Source organism: Coffea arabica, chromosome 2e (assembly GCF_036785885.1).
Source record: "Coffea arabica cultivar ET-39 chromosome 2e, Coffea Arabica ET-39 HiFi, whole genome shotgun sequence".
NCBI lineage: Eukaryota > Viridiplantae > Streptophyta > Magnoliopsida > Gentianales > Rubiaceae > Coffea > Coffea arabica.
This window is the reverse complement of record NC_092313.1, coordinates 13832843-13848744: the sequence shown is the minus strand read 5'-3', so window position 1 is coordinate 13848744 and position 15902 is coordinate 13832843. Positions and strand designations below refer to the sequence as shown.

Genomic DNA, 15902 nt, shown 5'->3' with positions numbered 1-15902 from the left:
CAAACAATATAATAGCAATAAGAAATTAAATTAGAGAACATACGAATACCAGTGATAAAAGAATTAAATATAATCAATTCGATATCACAATTTTAGATGAACCAAATCCTGTATTGTTTTTGACTAGAAAAAAGTGTTTAGTTCATCATCATGAAAAAAGCCACGCGCGAAATATTTGAGTTTAGTGTTGCAGCCATTCTCCGAAAAGTGCGATGAACAAGAAAAGAAAAGACGTCCATTCATTCCTTACGACAACGGAGAAAAAAAAAAGTTACGATGCTATTTTTTCGGATTTCATCTCCTATATCTCCTATAAAAAGATTGTTTCCAAAACTGGTGTCCTAATAGAAATAGGAGACTAGTTATGCGCTGTAGAGTCTGACTTCCATGGCTTCAAACCGACTAAAATTCAAGATTAAAAATCACGTGCCAAATCCCAAGTTTCTAGATATGTAAAGTTAGACCTTGATGCACCCAAGTCGAAATGTATAGAAACTTAGTTAAAAACCACGTTTTTCACTTCTTTTAGCTCCGGATCCCTACAAACAACACCAATCACCAAAAATAAATAAAATCTACCAATTAATGCAATACTTGGAACAAAATTAAGGGGAAAACAATCATAAATTAACTGACAAAATGCAAACTATTAGTTCTTTTCGAAAAATGCTTGTATGGAAGGACACGAGCACTTAATGTTGTGACTCATATAGGTTTTCTTAAAGATCAAAATGTGAATGAAAAAGTTATCCAAATATTCTTTTAAGTGTAATCTGCATCTTTTTATATGTTTATACGGTTTTAATCTTTAAAAGATTATGTAAAATGGTTTTTTTTTTAATACTTTCTTCCAAGTTTTTTAGACACTTTCTTCCAATTTTGGTAATTTAATTCTTTGATACTTCATTTGTTGCTTGTTGGGTTTAGGCACTGTCATTTTTTATACTTTCATTTGATAATTTATTTGCTTAAACAAATAACTTTTTGATCTCAGTTAAAAAAAAAAACCTTGGCCCGACAAGTTCGATCACCTTTCAACTTTCATTTAAAAAAAAAATCAATTTTCCAAGGATGTTTCTAATTTTAAAGAAGACCGAGTTTAGTTTGAAGAGACATTAGCATGATTAATAAGAGATTCATGGTTGGATTCTTTTGTCTTTTGTATTAGATTCTATTGTTTAATTATTATACAAATTTGGATTTTATATTCATCATGTGTTGTTAACGTGTATGTCTAGAGTTATGGATGAATTTTCTGTATCTTGTTTGTAATATTTACTTGGTTATTTGATACCATGATTTTGAACAAGTTATTTAGCAATTTTATTTATGTAATCATGATTACTGGCCATTAACTATGATAATTTCAATGTATTAGATTTGCAACGAGAATTAAAATTTAACACTAAGTGCACTCACGAGAGTAGACTTGCTAGCATTATTTCATGTAATTTCACCGAAGAAATAAACTTATAGTTAGTTTTATAACTACGAGAGTAGTTATAGTTTGATAACAAGTATAGATGATTCACTACAAGAATATGTTTTACATAGATTAGGAAATTACACCATGTTTAGTTAAGATAATAACATTCAATTAACCAGTAATTTTACTTGTAAGAGTAGGAGGGAATTTCATAACCCTGGGAAATTTTTAATGTCATTTTTACTTTATTTAATTTTATGACTGTAGATTAGATTTACTTGCTTTAATTTGTGGTTATCTAAAAAATAAAGAAATTGAAAACCATTGGTAATTGACAATTTTTCCTGGGGGATTGACACCTAATATCCCCTATAAATGATCTGGGAGAAAATAGAGGATATTTAGGTTTTTAAAATTTGATGTAAAGTAAAAAATAAAAAAGAACCAGCGTTGACTTGCTATACAGAAGTATGTTTTAATCTGGAAGATAATTCCAAAACCAAATTTCATCCGGTCGGAATTCATGCTATTATTGTCTCCATCTTTGTCCTGGCATACGTGCATTAGATGTACCAAGTGTCTGGTATGTATATATATATAAGTACATGTAATAGACATTATTAGCCCGTGTCTGTTGTCTTAAATGCTAGCAAAACTGAGAGTATAATCATGAAGAAATTATCTCACTTGTATTTTCCCCATGGACTCTTCTTGCTATGTTATCTCTTATCTTGCTTAGCCATGGCCACCCCCAACATTACCTCGGATCAATCAGCCCTTCTCTCATTGAAAGCCAAAATCACTGGGGAACCTCACGAAATCTTGGCAAGCAACTGGTCGGCTACTTCCTCAGTTTGTGACTGGAGAGGAGTCAGTTGCGGCTCTCGCCACCGCAGAGTCACTGCCTTGAATATCTCCAACTTGGGCCTTACCGGCACCATTCCTCCACAACTGGGCAATCTCTCCTTTCTCATGTCCCTCGATATGAGTAGGAACAACTTTTACGGAGAACTTCCCCATGAATTGATTCGTCTGTCCAGGTTACGAGTCCTTAGTTTAGGCAATAACATGCTTAGCGGAAATATTCCCTCTTGGGTTGGTTCCTTCCAACAACTCCGACAATTTTCTCTGAAGAACAATAGCTTTACAGGCTTTATCCCACCTTCTATCTCCAACATGTCAAAGCTGGAGACGTTCAATCTGCAGTTTAATTCTCTACAAGGAGCAATACCAATGGGGATTGGGAAATTAAAAAAGTTGAAGGAAATTCTCCTCGACTTTAATCAGCTTTCAGGGTTTCTGCCACTGGGGCTGTTCAATATTTCCTCACTGGAAGCTATTTCTCTTCAAAATAATAGCCTATCTGGCAGTCTTCCATCCAGCATATGTCCCCGTCTTCAAGGACTCACATGGCTTGACCTTGGCCTCAACAAATTAAGTGGTGTGATACCACCATCGTTATCGGAGTGTTCGAAGCTTCAGGTACTGAGGTTGTTTGACAACAACTTTAGTGGAGTGATACCGGAAGGATTTGGGAACTTGACGGCGCTCAAGCAACTAGGTCTTAGCGGGAACAATTTGATTGGTACCTTCCTAACTATTTGATATACTATTAAAAAAGAGCTACTTATTACTAGTTATATATTCTCAAACAATTAAATAATATATTGATTAGTAATTTGAAGGCTTGTATGAAGGAAATCCTGAAAGGTAATTACTTATCAAACCTGAAATAATAGTTGGTAACACTTTCTTATTAAACAAAGACCGTATAACAAAGACGTATAATAATCAAAATATGAATGACAAAATCACCTCATCAAACTACCAAAGCTTTTTGTGTGAAGTTATGTATATATATAAGCTTGAATCTTTTTGTAATTACTAAGCATATTAATCTGCAAAAATATATGCATTTATCTGAAAGAAAAAACAATTCCATGTTGATTATATATGCAAATTTGCCTTTCTATTGTCTTCAAACCCTATTAACTTAAATATCTCTTGGTTGTTGTGAAAGTATTTTATCTAAAAGAAAAAAAAAAGCAATTCCTTGTAATGAAGACAAGGTTTTAAGTAAATTCTTTAAAGCATTCTAAGTGCACTAACATTTGTAAACGTGGTAACTCTCTAGGTAGTATTCCACTAGAGCTTGACCGCCTAAAGCATCTTGAAAAACTTGGTTTGGGCTTCAATAACCTAACTGGATCCATACCAGCCCAAATATTCAACATCTCGACACTGCAAGTACTGCTCCTGTCGAACAATGCGCTTTCCGGAACACTTCCGTCATCCATGGGTTATGGATTGATCAACCTTGAAGTGCTTGCTCTCTTTTCAAATGAGTGTGATGGTGTAATACCAGCGTCAATCTCAAATGCGTCTAAGCTTACTGATTTAGGATTGATTGGAAATAGATTCAGCGGTCCAGTTCCAAACTCTCTTGGAAACCTAAGACTTCTAAGAGAATTGAGTCTCGATGAAAACCATTTGACAACTGAACCTTCATCGACAGAATTGAGCTTTATCAGTTACTTGAGAAATTGCAAGTATCTGCAAAAATTAGGTTTTGCTGAAAATCCGCTGCACGGTTTTCTTCCGATGTCAGTTGGGAATCTGTCAACTTCTATACAGAGATTCTATGCATCTGGTTGCGGAATCAAGGGAAGCATTCCCGATGCAATTGGGAATTTGAGCAGCCTAATGATTTTGGTTCTAGGAGGAAATCACCTCAGTGGGCCCGTTCCGAGCACAATGAAATACTTGCAAAATCTTCAAGGTTTGGATTTGAGTGCTAATCAATTAAGTGGTTCAATTCCAGATTGCATTTGCAAGTTAAAGAGATTGTACCAAATCGATCTCGGGCAAAACATTTTTCGTGGGTCAATACCATCATGCTTAAATAATATAAGTTCCTTGGGGGGAATTGACTTTGCCGGGAACTTATTAAACTCAAGCATACCTGCTAGCTTGTGGAACCTCACTGATCTCTTGATGTTGAACCTGTCATATAATTCCTTGAGTGGCTCACTACCTTATGAAACTGGAAATTTGAAGGTAGTAACACTATTAGATTTGTCAGGAAATCACCTTAATGGGAATATTCCACGTTCCTTGGGAGGCTTGGAAAGTTTAGCAACGCTTTCATTAGCACAAAATAAACTTCAGGGACCTGTTCCAGACTCTCTCAATCAGATGTTCAGCTTGGAATTTTTGGATCTATCCAATAATAATCTATCAGGTCCAATACCAAAGTCCTTGGAGACACTTGTATGTCTCAAATACATTAATCTTTCTTTCAACCGCTTAAGAGGAGAAATTCCCTCCAGTGGTCCTTTCGAGAACTTCACATATGAATCATTCATGTCTAATGATGACTTGTGTGGCGCTCAGAGGTTTCATGTTCCTCCATGTCCTTCTCCTCGGATTCACAAATCCAGTCAGAAGAAAGTATTTCATATGCTAGGCATTCTATCAGGTATTGCAGCAACAATAATTGCTCTTACAACTGCTGCAATTTTACTTTTAAGATGCAGAAGAAAGGATGGGATTTCAAGAAACACTGATTTGTTGCCCATGGGATTGCCAAAAATGATTTCATACTATGAACTTGTGCAAGCGACCAATGGCTATGATGAAAGCAATTTACTTGGCAAAGGGAGTTTTGGATCTGTATATAAGGGTATTTTGACGGATGGGACAGTTGTAGCTGTGAAAGTTTTCACTTTACTAGCAGAAGTCACTTCCGGGAGTTTTGATACAGAGTGTGAAGTTCTACGCAGCCTTCGCCATAGAAACCTAACCAAAGTGATTGGTAGTTGCTCTAACCTGGACTTCAAAGCCTTAGTGTATGATTTCAAGTCTAATGGGAGCCTTGAGAAATGGTTGTACTCCCACAACCATCGCTTGGATCTGCTGCAAAGGATAAGCATAATGATGGATGTTGCTTCCGCATTGGAATATCTCCATTTTAGTTATACAACACCAGTGGTTCACTGCGATCTGAAACCTAGCAACATATTACTCGATGAAAGTATGGTTGCTCATGTGAGTGATTTTGGTATGGCAAAGTTTTTGGATGAAGAAAATAGTGTTCTACATACCAAGACACTTGCAACGCTTGGATACTTGGCACCAGGTTTGGCATATTTGACTTCTTTTTAGTTGCTTTTTTTAATCCGTTTTTTTCGTGAATTATATGTCAATCTTCCAAATTTTCTATTTTTTTTTTCGGTTTAAGCGTGATGTATTGCCTTTCATATCACAGAGAGTATGGACTTGAAGGGCAGGTGTCAACGAGAGTTGATGTGTATAGTTTTGGTATAGTTTTGATGGAAACCTTTTCAAGAATGAAGCCGAGTGATGAAATGTTCAAAGATGATGTGAGCCTGAAGAGTTGGATTGAAGAATCTCTGCCTAATGCAACAACTCAGGTTATAGATGCAAACTTACTGGGGCGGCAAGATGAGCATTTCAATGAGAAATTGGAGTGTATTTCAGTGATCTGCAAATTGGCTTTGAGTTGCTGTGCTGAATGCCCGCGAGATCGGACTAATATGAAGGATGTTGTGGCGGCACTTCAAAAGATAAAACGTCAACTTGAGTCTTTTCCGAATCTCTCGGCATGAGAGTACGTTCTTTTACTTAATCTAACTGATCAAGTTTGTTCCACTCAAATAATCTTTTCCAATGTCCTCTGTTGCAGGATGACGCCAAGATTTGAAACATGAAGCAAAATAAGTTATATTATCCACCTTAAGTATGCTGATATATCAATAATATATTATTAAGATGCCAAAGTTTTCTTTCTCGCGTCTAAACATCTTGTTCTGTCAATCTATTTGTTTGTACCCAGTTTCAAGTTCATTTTCTTAGTTGTCATTTGAAAGGCATCCAGAGGAAAAACTGCATTTGCATAGTTCTGTTTCATGACAATCTTTAGTTCTTTCCGTCAAATAGTGTCCTTCAAATAGTATCCTTCCCAAATTTCGCCTGTTGAATATATAGTTAGCGTCCCTTTTGTTAATTCATTCCACTTTGGGTTGCAACCATTACCACATAATCGTTATTGATGAAATGCGTAATCTGTTAGGGGTTCATTAATCACACCAACCAATGCAAGAAATCATTTACCCTTTTCTAATAGGACTCTGGAAAGTTCGAATCCTTTCAATTATAGAACTCACAGTTTGGCCTAGTATATTCTTTGTCACTGTCCAAGTTATACTCTAAGCTATGGTCCGGTAAGGCCAATTTGAACATTTTTGCCTTTTTGAACCTGTATTTGAAAACAAGCAGTACTTTAAAAAAAAAAAAATCGTTTTGCATTAACTAAATGTATAGAAAGTATCTCTTTGGTATGGCCTCGCATGAGATCCCTCCAGACCACTTCAGTTGTGAGTTAGAAGATGCGAAAACAATGAATAAGTTGTTTTGAATATTATGCATCAAATGAATAATCCTACTACAATATGATTAAACCTATGTCGCTACCCACAAAAAAAAATGTAGCTAGGAAGGTTGGGCCTTAACTAGTTGAGTTGAGTTTGTCTTCTAACAATCTCAACCAACTTGTGCAATGGGCATCAATGTGTAGGGCTACGCTCAATATATTGAAGATCCACTTTTGAATTTACTCAAGATGGGCTGGACCAAGTTGAAAATGTCTTTAAGTAGAATACAGATCAAGCCCCTCTCTTGGCTATCCAGAAAATTGACTATAAACCAACTTCATTCAACTCGACAGACTTACTTAAAAAGAGGGATTTCTTCAGAAGTCATTAAAATTAACTTAAACTACAAATTTGAACCAAAATTTAGCTAATCAAACCATCAGTTTCTAAAAATAGGTTCTTTTTTCCAAGTCAAGAGCTGCATCATTCCAACAAAATTCAAGAAATCCAAACAAGAAGAATGCTACCTTTGACTTAACTTGCTATAAAGTTAACTCCAAAAAGAAAAATAAGGAGAAAAAAAAAACTCCACGACTTTGTAACTAATTATCAGCAAAAAGAAACAAGACTGAACATTTTATAATTAAAAAAAAAGAGAAAAAAAAGTGAGAATGTGAATTGGAATGGTTACCTTATCGTTAGCCATGACTTTAGATCGGAAAAGGGAAAGGAGGAAAAAAGAAGAATAAATTGGGAAATATAATTGGTTTTTTTGCATTAATTAAATGTGTATTGGAACTGGTATAAAATATGATTTACGGAAAACATCTCTTTAGTATGGCCTCGCATGAGATCCCATCAGACCACTTTCAATTGTGAGTTAGAAAATGCAAAAACAATGGCCATTATAATAAGTTGTTTAATTTGAATAATATGCATGAAATGAATAATCCTACCCACAAAAAAAAAAAAAAATTGTAGATAGGAAACTTGGGCCTTAAGTCTCAACCAACTAGTGAAATTGGAATCAATGTGTAGGGCTAAGCTCAATATACTTAAAGATAAAATTAAAAAAAAAGTTTGAATTTTCTTAAGATGGGCTGGACCAAGTTGAAAATGGTTCTTCAATGGGTAATCTTGTTACCCGAGGATTGTTTTGGTCTTTTCCAAAACGACCACCTAAGAGTTTGGTTTTGTGGATGTTTTGACGAAATTTAGTTAGAATTCACAATGATGGTTGATGCATGACCTTGGTTAACATGATCATGCGGACTTGGTAAAGGCGACTTTACATCATCAAAACCTGTTGAGCATAGCATGCAGCAGCAGACATCTAAGTATGTATGCGATTTGGCTTCGGCCTTTCACTTAACTGGAAAAAAGAATGTTCAGCCCTATGAGTAAGATTTTCAGTTGGTGATCTGTAAATAGCTTGAAACAACATCCGTCATTCTGAAACAATTAATTGGACTTTCGGGCAACATTTTGCACCAAGTATGTGCAAACTTTGCATAATATTGATGGAACATTTACAAGAATGAAGCCGAGTGGTCAAATGTTCAAAGAAGATTTCAGCGAAAAGTAGTGTTGGGTAGAAGACTCTCTGCCTAAAGGAGCAATTAGGTTGTGGAAGCCAACTTGCTCAAGCCAGAAGATGAGCATCTAATTAAGTGTGTTTCAATGATCTTCAAATTGGCTCTAAATTGCTGCACTGAATGCCCAGAAGAACGGATTAATATGAAAGATGTTGTGGCATCACTCGTGAAGATGAAACATCAACACGAAACTTTCTCGGCTACCTCAAAATTAAAGTATGTTCTCATAACTAAATCCGACAATACACATCTATGTATTATACATGAACATTCATCACTACAAGAAAACCGGCTTTTTGCAACGCTTTTGCTGTGGCACAAGGAGAAAGTGCGGTAAATAAGCAGCAAATTTCAATTTGTGCTGCAAATTTCACAACGGTTCCTAATTTTTACATAAAAACGACATAGTTTTAATAAAATTTATAAAAAATAGTTTCCTAGCACAATCCACGTATCGATTCATTGTAAAAAGGTATCGATAAGCCCCCAAAAGCAGGAAGGGGTCAACCTTAGTACAAATAAAACCAAACGACAACAGACACAACACAAGTCCCCCCGCTCTCTGGCCCCTGGCGTTATCACATCAGACTCCACCCACAAACAAATACTTAGTACTAACAAAAACTCCAACACAAAAATTTTAAAAAGCCAAATCCACCCACTTACTCCATTTCCTTTTCAGTTCTCTCCGTTCTTCTTGGCCGTTTCCGGTAAACCTCCTTTTACTTCACTACTGCAACTTTCCATCTTCATCTTCTCCACAAGATCTCGCTCAAATCACCAAAACTGCACCGCGCACTTCACACACTGCTTTTTTACGCGCGTATCTGCTTCAAATATAGCAGAAATCAAAAGCTCTTACGCCATCACTATTACAGAGAAAAAGGTAAAAATTCTTCCATATGATTTTCGATTTCTATGTTTTTTTCCCTCGTATGTCTTTGAGACTTGCACTCTTCTGTGTTGCATATATATTAATAACCCTAGGATCTTAACTGAATTTCGGTTAATAAGATTTGGCACAAAACCCTAATTTGATTGGGCAAAGTAATTGGTCCTCCGTTGATTCTGAATTTTGTCAACCACAGTTGTCGAAATTCCTACAGCTGAAAGCTCGAACAAATTGACCCAACCATTTGAGTCATTGACTTCAAAAATTAGGTCTCGCGGCAACTAGAAGAGTCTGCCCCACTACAGCCCCTGTTCGTTGATATTGGTGTGTTCATGTAAGTGTTTCTTGTAATTTAATGTAATGCGGCTTATGAATCTGCATCCTTCATTTATTTGCTTTGAAATGTGGATCTGGCTGACGGTCAGGAAGGATTCGCGAATTGCTTCTTGACGATTTGCCCCATTTATTTGCTTTGAACTTCTGTTTCTGTTTGTGTTTGCTAGCGGGTGTGTTCTACTGTTTTCAACAAAGCAACCTTGATAGCTTCAGCTTGTTGTTGGACTTGATAGCCTGTTGCTCTTTCCCTGAATGCCCATCCCATAGTGTTTCTGTCACCTCCCGTGACTAGTGTTTAACTGAAAAATGTTGGGAATCTAATAGCTAGAAAAGTCCTCCATTTCTTGAAAAAGTTTAGTGGGACACGAATTAGGAATTGTTGTAGATTTTGGGTGCGTGGGCCAGGAAATGTAATTGTTTTAACAATTCTTTGACAATGTATACTAACTTGCAAGCAGTAAACTTTCCTTCCTGGCCTGGCATGAAGTTGAAAACTGCTAACATCTCCAGCAATATATAAAACCTCTTGTCACATAAAGCTGAAGGGCTTCTCATCACAAAGTCTGCATTCCCTTGTACCCCGGGTGTTTACTACCTTAGGCCACTTTTCCTAACACGTGAGATTTTTCTCCTTTCATGAATTTGTGGATCATCATGGTGTGCAATCTGCAGAAAACTAATATCCTTCTCCAGTTGACTCAAAAGGTAATGATTGCAATAGATAGCCCAATGACATACAATTTACCTTTTTCTTTATATTATCATCTTACTCCCTTGTTAAGATATCAATTCTCCAAAGAAAAAGGTTATTTATATAAATTCCTCTACTAGTCATAAGTTGACAGGCTCGCCAAGATTGAATAGCTCAGAGTTAGAACGTTTAGAGTCTTTTACTGAATTTGGCTTAAATTCTCCTTTAGCCATTGACGTAAATCATGTGGTACAGAGCCTCTGTTTTTTCATCTAAACAATTACTTATGTGGTATGAACTGATTTACATATTGTTCTCAGTTCAAATTTTGTCATTACCCATTAAAAAGTGAAAATTGTCACGGTCATAAGTATAGAACGGGCTAATTTCTCCTTGTATTGTTGAAGCAAACAAAGATCAAGAAAGTGTGGTCTTGACACGGGTTATTTCTGCTTTTATATATATATATATATATTTTTTCTGTGTGTCCGGGCTCAAAAATTTTTTTGAGAAAAAGAACCACTATACACCATAGCCTCACAAACAGAAGCCCCATTGTAATAGAAGGATTCTTTTTTGTTATATATATGTTTGAGAAAAAGAACAAATACACAATAGCATTAATTAGTACAACCATTATTATTTTTATCTGCCTAGCAATTGTAGCTTGCTAGCAATTAAATGTTCTACCAAGTTGCAATTAGGAATTTGTAAGACAATCTAGCTCCCCTGATTTATCTATGTTTTTTTTTCTTGCAAACAGAACACTGGTTTGCATATTGACATAAATTCACCACATTCTTTTGGCATTGAGAAGTTGGGTTAACTGTTAACATCGCATTTCACTATGAGCATAGCAAACTGGGATGCACATGCTGCACTTTATTTTTTATTTTTTATTTTTTTTGCATGTTAATAAATTTGCTATTTTTCAATTCTGTTTATAAGGTCTCTTTTCTTGCCTTCTCAATCTTGTTTCTTGTAGAATGGATGATAGGTCTTGGATCTTTATTGAAGACCGAGTCAATAATCCATACTTTGAAAAGTGTCTGAGTGACTTCCTTAAATTTGCCTACAAAAAGAAGGAGGTTGGGAGTAGAATATATTGCCCATGTAGGCGATGTAAAAACTCAGAACGAAGAAAGGAAGAAACTGTGCGTGCACATGTAACAATGAAGGGGTTTTTGACCACTTATACAAATTGGATTTATCATGGTGAAGATCCATGGGACTTCAATCAAGAAAATATGAACAATGGAGTGTTTAGGCGCATTGAAAATGATGACATGAATGAATTGATACACGAAACACTTGGAAGAACACTTGAAGAGAATTCTAACATAAATTTAGAAGAACTTAGAGGAGCCTGTGATGAAGAGACTAATAAGTTTTTTAAGTTGCTGAAGCATGCCGAAACAGAGTTATACCCTGGATGTAAAAATTTTACTCTTCTATCATTTGTCATCAAGTTGTTGCATGTCAAGTCTCTTTGTCGATGGAGCAACAACTCAATGACAATATTACTGGAGCTTCTCAAGGAAGTTTTTCCTGAGAATGAATTATTTCCAAGCTCTTATCGTGATGCTTGGAAGATTGTTAAAGACTTGGGTCTTAGCTACCATAAAATTCATGCATGTCCCAATGATTGCTTGATTTATTGGAAGGAGACAGAACATGAAACCTTTTGCAGAAAGTGTGGAACTCCTAGGTATAAGCAAATTGTAAAACAATCTGATGATTCAAGTGAACAAGCTAACAAAGTTCCAGCAAAGCTTGTTCGCTATTTTCCTTTGAAACCACGTCTCCAAAGGCTGTTCATGTCATCAAAGACTGCTTCATTAATGAGATGGCATGAAGAGGAGCGCATCAAGGATGGAAAATTGAGGCATCCGGCAGACTCTTTAGCTTGGAAGCATTTTAATGACCGGCACCCAAGCTTTGCTAGTGATCCTCGCAATGTTCGTGTTGGACTTGCAGCGGATGGATTTAACCCATTCAAAGCAATGAACAATAAATACAGCACCTGGCCAGTGATTTTAGTGCCATATAATTTACCCTCATGGATGTGCATGAAGCAAACATCATTTATGTTGTGTTTGCTAATTGATGGGCCTAAAGCTCCAGGTAATGATATTCACGTATATCTTCAACCAGTAATTGATGAATTGAATGAGTTTTGGGATCCAGGGGTGCCTACTTATGATGCAGCTAGTAAGCAAATGTTTTACTTACGTGCTGCACTACTTTGGACTATCAATGATTTTCCAGCTTATGGCCTATTTTGGTTGATTATTGGAGCTCAGAAGATGTCAAGGCATGTATTTATTGTCACATCTCTTTTGCTTTTGAATTAAATTCTAGTGCTATTATGATTTTGATGTGTTGTTAACTACCTTTTTCTGTTTTGTACATAATTAGAAGCAAAGCAAGATTAATAGCAAGAATCGAAAAAAACAAAAGATGCCACATCGAACAGGGCGAAAAGATCATGTGAACCTCAGGGAAGAGGTATATTAAATTCTAATGCTTATGTTTCTAGCAATTTTTTCTGGAACATAGTCTTATTTAGAAATATTAACACTTTAGTTTGTACATTGAATATGTGGCAGCTTCGGATTAAAACTGGAAAAGAGCCTTCGAAACTAGACGTTTTTATTCATTCAAGACAAGGAAAACAAATGGATGAGTTGACTTCACAAACAATTGTAAGAATAGCTTTTAGTCACTTTTTATTGGTTTTACTTCATAAATAATTCTTTCTTCTGTCTGTTTTTCAATTTAGGCAACTATGAATGAGGAAATACAAAAACTGCCAGAGACATCCAGGGATGATAATTTTGTGAAAGATATACTCTATGAAAATATTCTTGGACCTGAAAAACCAGGTCGTCTTCGAACTTATGGGGTAGGTGCGACTCCAAAAGACGTGTATAGGATGTCAGATAACATGAATGATGGACAAAAGAAAGCATTTGAGGATGCAGTGAATGAGAAAGTGGAAATCATACGTGGTGAACTACGAGAAGAAATGAATTCGAAATTGGCAGATTTTAAGGAGGAGTTGATTGCTCAATTTGAAGCAAGAATGGTTTGGGATAACTATTTTGTTAAATATTATAGTTTTTGTAATTTTTTTATTGCTTTAGTTACTATTGGTCTTTGTTCTTCCAGAGGGCATCCACATGTGACTTGGCATCACTCCAAAGAAGAGAAATGAATGCAGCAAAACAATCTCAAATTTCGGACTCATTAGAGGTTGTCTATTAATTCATACAATTCGATTTTGTGTTCAAACTCTCTAAAATATCAGCAGCTATGGCCTGATTTTCTTTTCTTCACACTTTGTTGATAATGTAACAGGTTGGTGATAGAATGAACAGGGAAGTTGGAACAAATGATGCTGAAATGTACAAGGAAGTTGGAACAAATGATGCTGAAATAAACAAGTGTGAAATGAATAAAAAAGTTTCTTCAATTGCTGATATTCTTGAGGTATAGTATGCGTACTTTGAGTTGGTCCTTCTATAGAAGACCAATTTTGCTGAGTTCCTTGTTGATATTGAATTGTGCATGACTTCCTTGTTGATGACTATTTGTGCATGAGCTCCTTGTTGATATTTAATTGACTAGTCTTTTGTTATATCAGAACCATCATACAAAGAAGAAAAGGAGCAGGACTACTTGCAAACGACTTGCTTGAGGTACTGGAAAAGTTTCTGGAAATAACTCTATTCTGTCAAGTTTTCCAAATGTTGAACAATTTGATGGATTGGTATGAACTACGAAGAATCCCCCATGTTTCCTTAGGGAACTTTTTAGCGTACGAGTGGCCTAAGACTTTCTGGTACACTAGCATACTCAGGCAGCCAGCTAGCGTAGCTACCAAGCTAGGCAGTGTCTTGGTAATTCAAGATATCAATGTCCAAGAGTGGGGAAAATGGGATAATGACTGTCTAAACTTTGTACCAAGAGTTCTGTCCACTCAGGCATTTAAGAGATAATAGTTTTTTTTTTAGTGCATTTGAAATTGTGTAAATTTGAAATGTGTTATTGTACACTCCAAAAACAAAAATAACTATCTGGAAAACTCCATAATCCAAGCAGAGCCATATAATCAAAGACAAATACATTGCAAAAGTAAAATTGCTGACCTTTATAATCCACCATAAAAGCTGAGTTAAAAGGGTGCAATAGATTCTTGAGTTAGTCTCGAGTGGAAAGTGATCATTGTTAGGAATATGTCATTTTCACGAGAAAAACTTTTGCTCCTGTTCGTGTCTTTCCAACTAAGAAAATGATCAGTGCTGTTAACTAAAAACCTGCTTTTTATGTTGCATCTACGAAAAGAACAGAGTCATTATGGACTTTGAGTTTGAGTTACACACAGTTAATCAGAGACAGCATGGTTATTGGTTTGGCAAGTCAAGGTGTCTCGGAAATCCTGGCTTGGCTAGTACTGATCAAGAACAGATTTGATTGCTGAATTTCTTGGATCTCCACCAAGATTTTGTGAAAGCAACTCTCACTCTTGTGCATGTGTTCGTGAGCCTACTTTTTTGCCTTAATTAACATATTAAACTTGGCAAGTCGCACATATGAATGATGCCATGGATTGCTGCCTTTATTCCATTCACAGTTCTTGAAAGCAACTCTCATGGTTCTGCATCTGTGTTTGTGACCATACACTTTTTTGGGTCTTCCACATACTTAAATTAGTTGTACTTCTTTAATTCAGCATGTACTTTATAATAGTAACTGTTTGCCCCTTTTCAGTGTCTGTGAAAAGGTTGAATTACAAATTCCGTTTCAGTATCTATTGTTATATTAACGTTTTCTTCATGCTTAATGGGTTGGGGTTATATGAGCAGGGGACTAATAGAATACACTTTGCAGCCCTGGACTTGATGGTACATTGGAAGCATGCGGATTGGGAGATATGAAGATGTTTTTGAGAGATGTATGATAAAGTGTTGTACTTTTGAAGACAAGCACATTTTGGAATATATGAAATATCTTGTAATTGGAGCGAACAATATTAAATGATAAAGTTTGTAGAATTTGACTAAAACAATGTATGGTACTTTATTCTAGTGTATTGTGGAACTATATTTTGTTATAATATTCGATTTTAGGATATTTGAGCATGATAATTATTGTACCATGAAAATTTTGATTTCTGGTCTTTATATTGGTGACTTTTTTGCGACGCAAGTTTTTGTCGCATGACATTGTGGATATTTTGTAGCGCATTTTTTGTGCCGCAAGTAGAGTGATGCAAATGCATGCGACATGTTGAAAAATTGTGTCGTTTTCTTTTGTAACGGCTACTTTTGTGACACAATTTAATTCCGTCGCATTTGTGCCGCAAAAAGGTTTTCGCGGCGGTTTTTGGACTTTTTGCAGCATATTTCTGGCGTCGTGAAAAGTCAGTTTTCTTGTAGTGCATTGCATATCAGGTGTAGTTAGACTTGGAAGAAATTAAAATAATATTCTAATTTTACCCCTAAGATCTATATGTAATTGTCATTTTTAGACTAATTTGCTTCGCTTTTAGAATGTGACAGATTAA

General features: G+C 35.8%; 2 protein-coding genes across 7 annotated transcripts; both read left to right on the top strand.

The window, feature by feature from the left end:
* The first annotated feature begins 3526 nt into the window (after positions 1-3526).
* LOC113728617 (probable LRR receptor-like serine/threonine-protein kinase At3g47570) lies at positions 3527-6225 on the top strand. Its single transcript, XM_027253004.2, has 3 exons — positions 3527-5564; positions 5696-6056; positions 6132-6225. Exons 1-2 carry the CDS (start codon positions 3722-3724, stop codon positions 6052-6054), a joined length of 2202 nt encoding a protein of 733 aa, XP_027108805.2. The 5' UTR covers positions 3527-3721; the 3' UTR covers positions 6055-6056; positions 6132-6225.
* A 2718-nt stretch (positions 6226-8943) lies between these two features.
* LOC140036677 (uncharacterized) lies at positions 8944-15477 on the top strand. Of its 6 annotated transcripts, XM_072079081.1 has the most exons (10): positions 8948-9300; positions 9503-9640; positions 10315-10347; positions 12752-12841; positions 12943-13038; positions 13116-13421; positions 13505-13588; positions 13694-13825; positions 13980-14034; positions 15227-15477. In XM_072079081.1, exons 4-9 carry the CDS (start codon positions 12794-12796, stop codon positions 14031-14033), a joined length of 720 nt encoding a protein of 239 aa, XP_071935182.1. In that variant the 5' UTR covers positions 8948-9300; positions 9503-9640; positions 10315-10347; positions 12752-12793; the 3' UTR covers position 14034; positions 15227-15477. The 6 variants fall into 6 exon arrangements, with proteins under 6 accessions (XP_071935179.1, XP_071935178.1, XP_071935182.1 ...); XM_072079078.1 differs by having other exon boundaries at positions 8944-9300; positions 9503-10347; positions 15202-15477; XM_072079077.1 differs by having other exon boundaries at positions 8945-9300; positions 9503-10347.
* Positions 15478-15902: the final 425 nt, after the last annotated feature.

Coding starts and splice junctions, on each gene's coding strand:
- LOC113728617 (XM_027253004.2), top strand. CDS start 3,722: ATGGGTTATGGATTGATCAACCTTGAAGTGCTTGCTCTCTTTTCAAAT. Junction 5,565..5,695: donor GCTTGGATACTTGGCACCAG/GTTTGGCATATT, acceptor CATATCACAGAG/AGTATGGACTTGAAGGGCAG.
- LOC140036677 (XM_072079078.1), top strand. CDS start 10,279: ATGAATTTGTGGATCATCATGGTGTGCAATCTGCAGAAAACTAATATC. Junction 12,842..12,942: donor ATGTGAACCTCAGGGAAGAG/GTATATTAAATT, acceptor AATATGTGGCAG/CTTCGGATTAAAACTGGAAA. Junction 13,589..13,693: donor AAATTTCGGACTCATTAGAG/GTTGTCTATTAA, acceptor ATAATGTAACAG/GTTGGTGATAGAATGAACAG.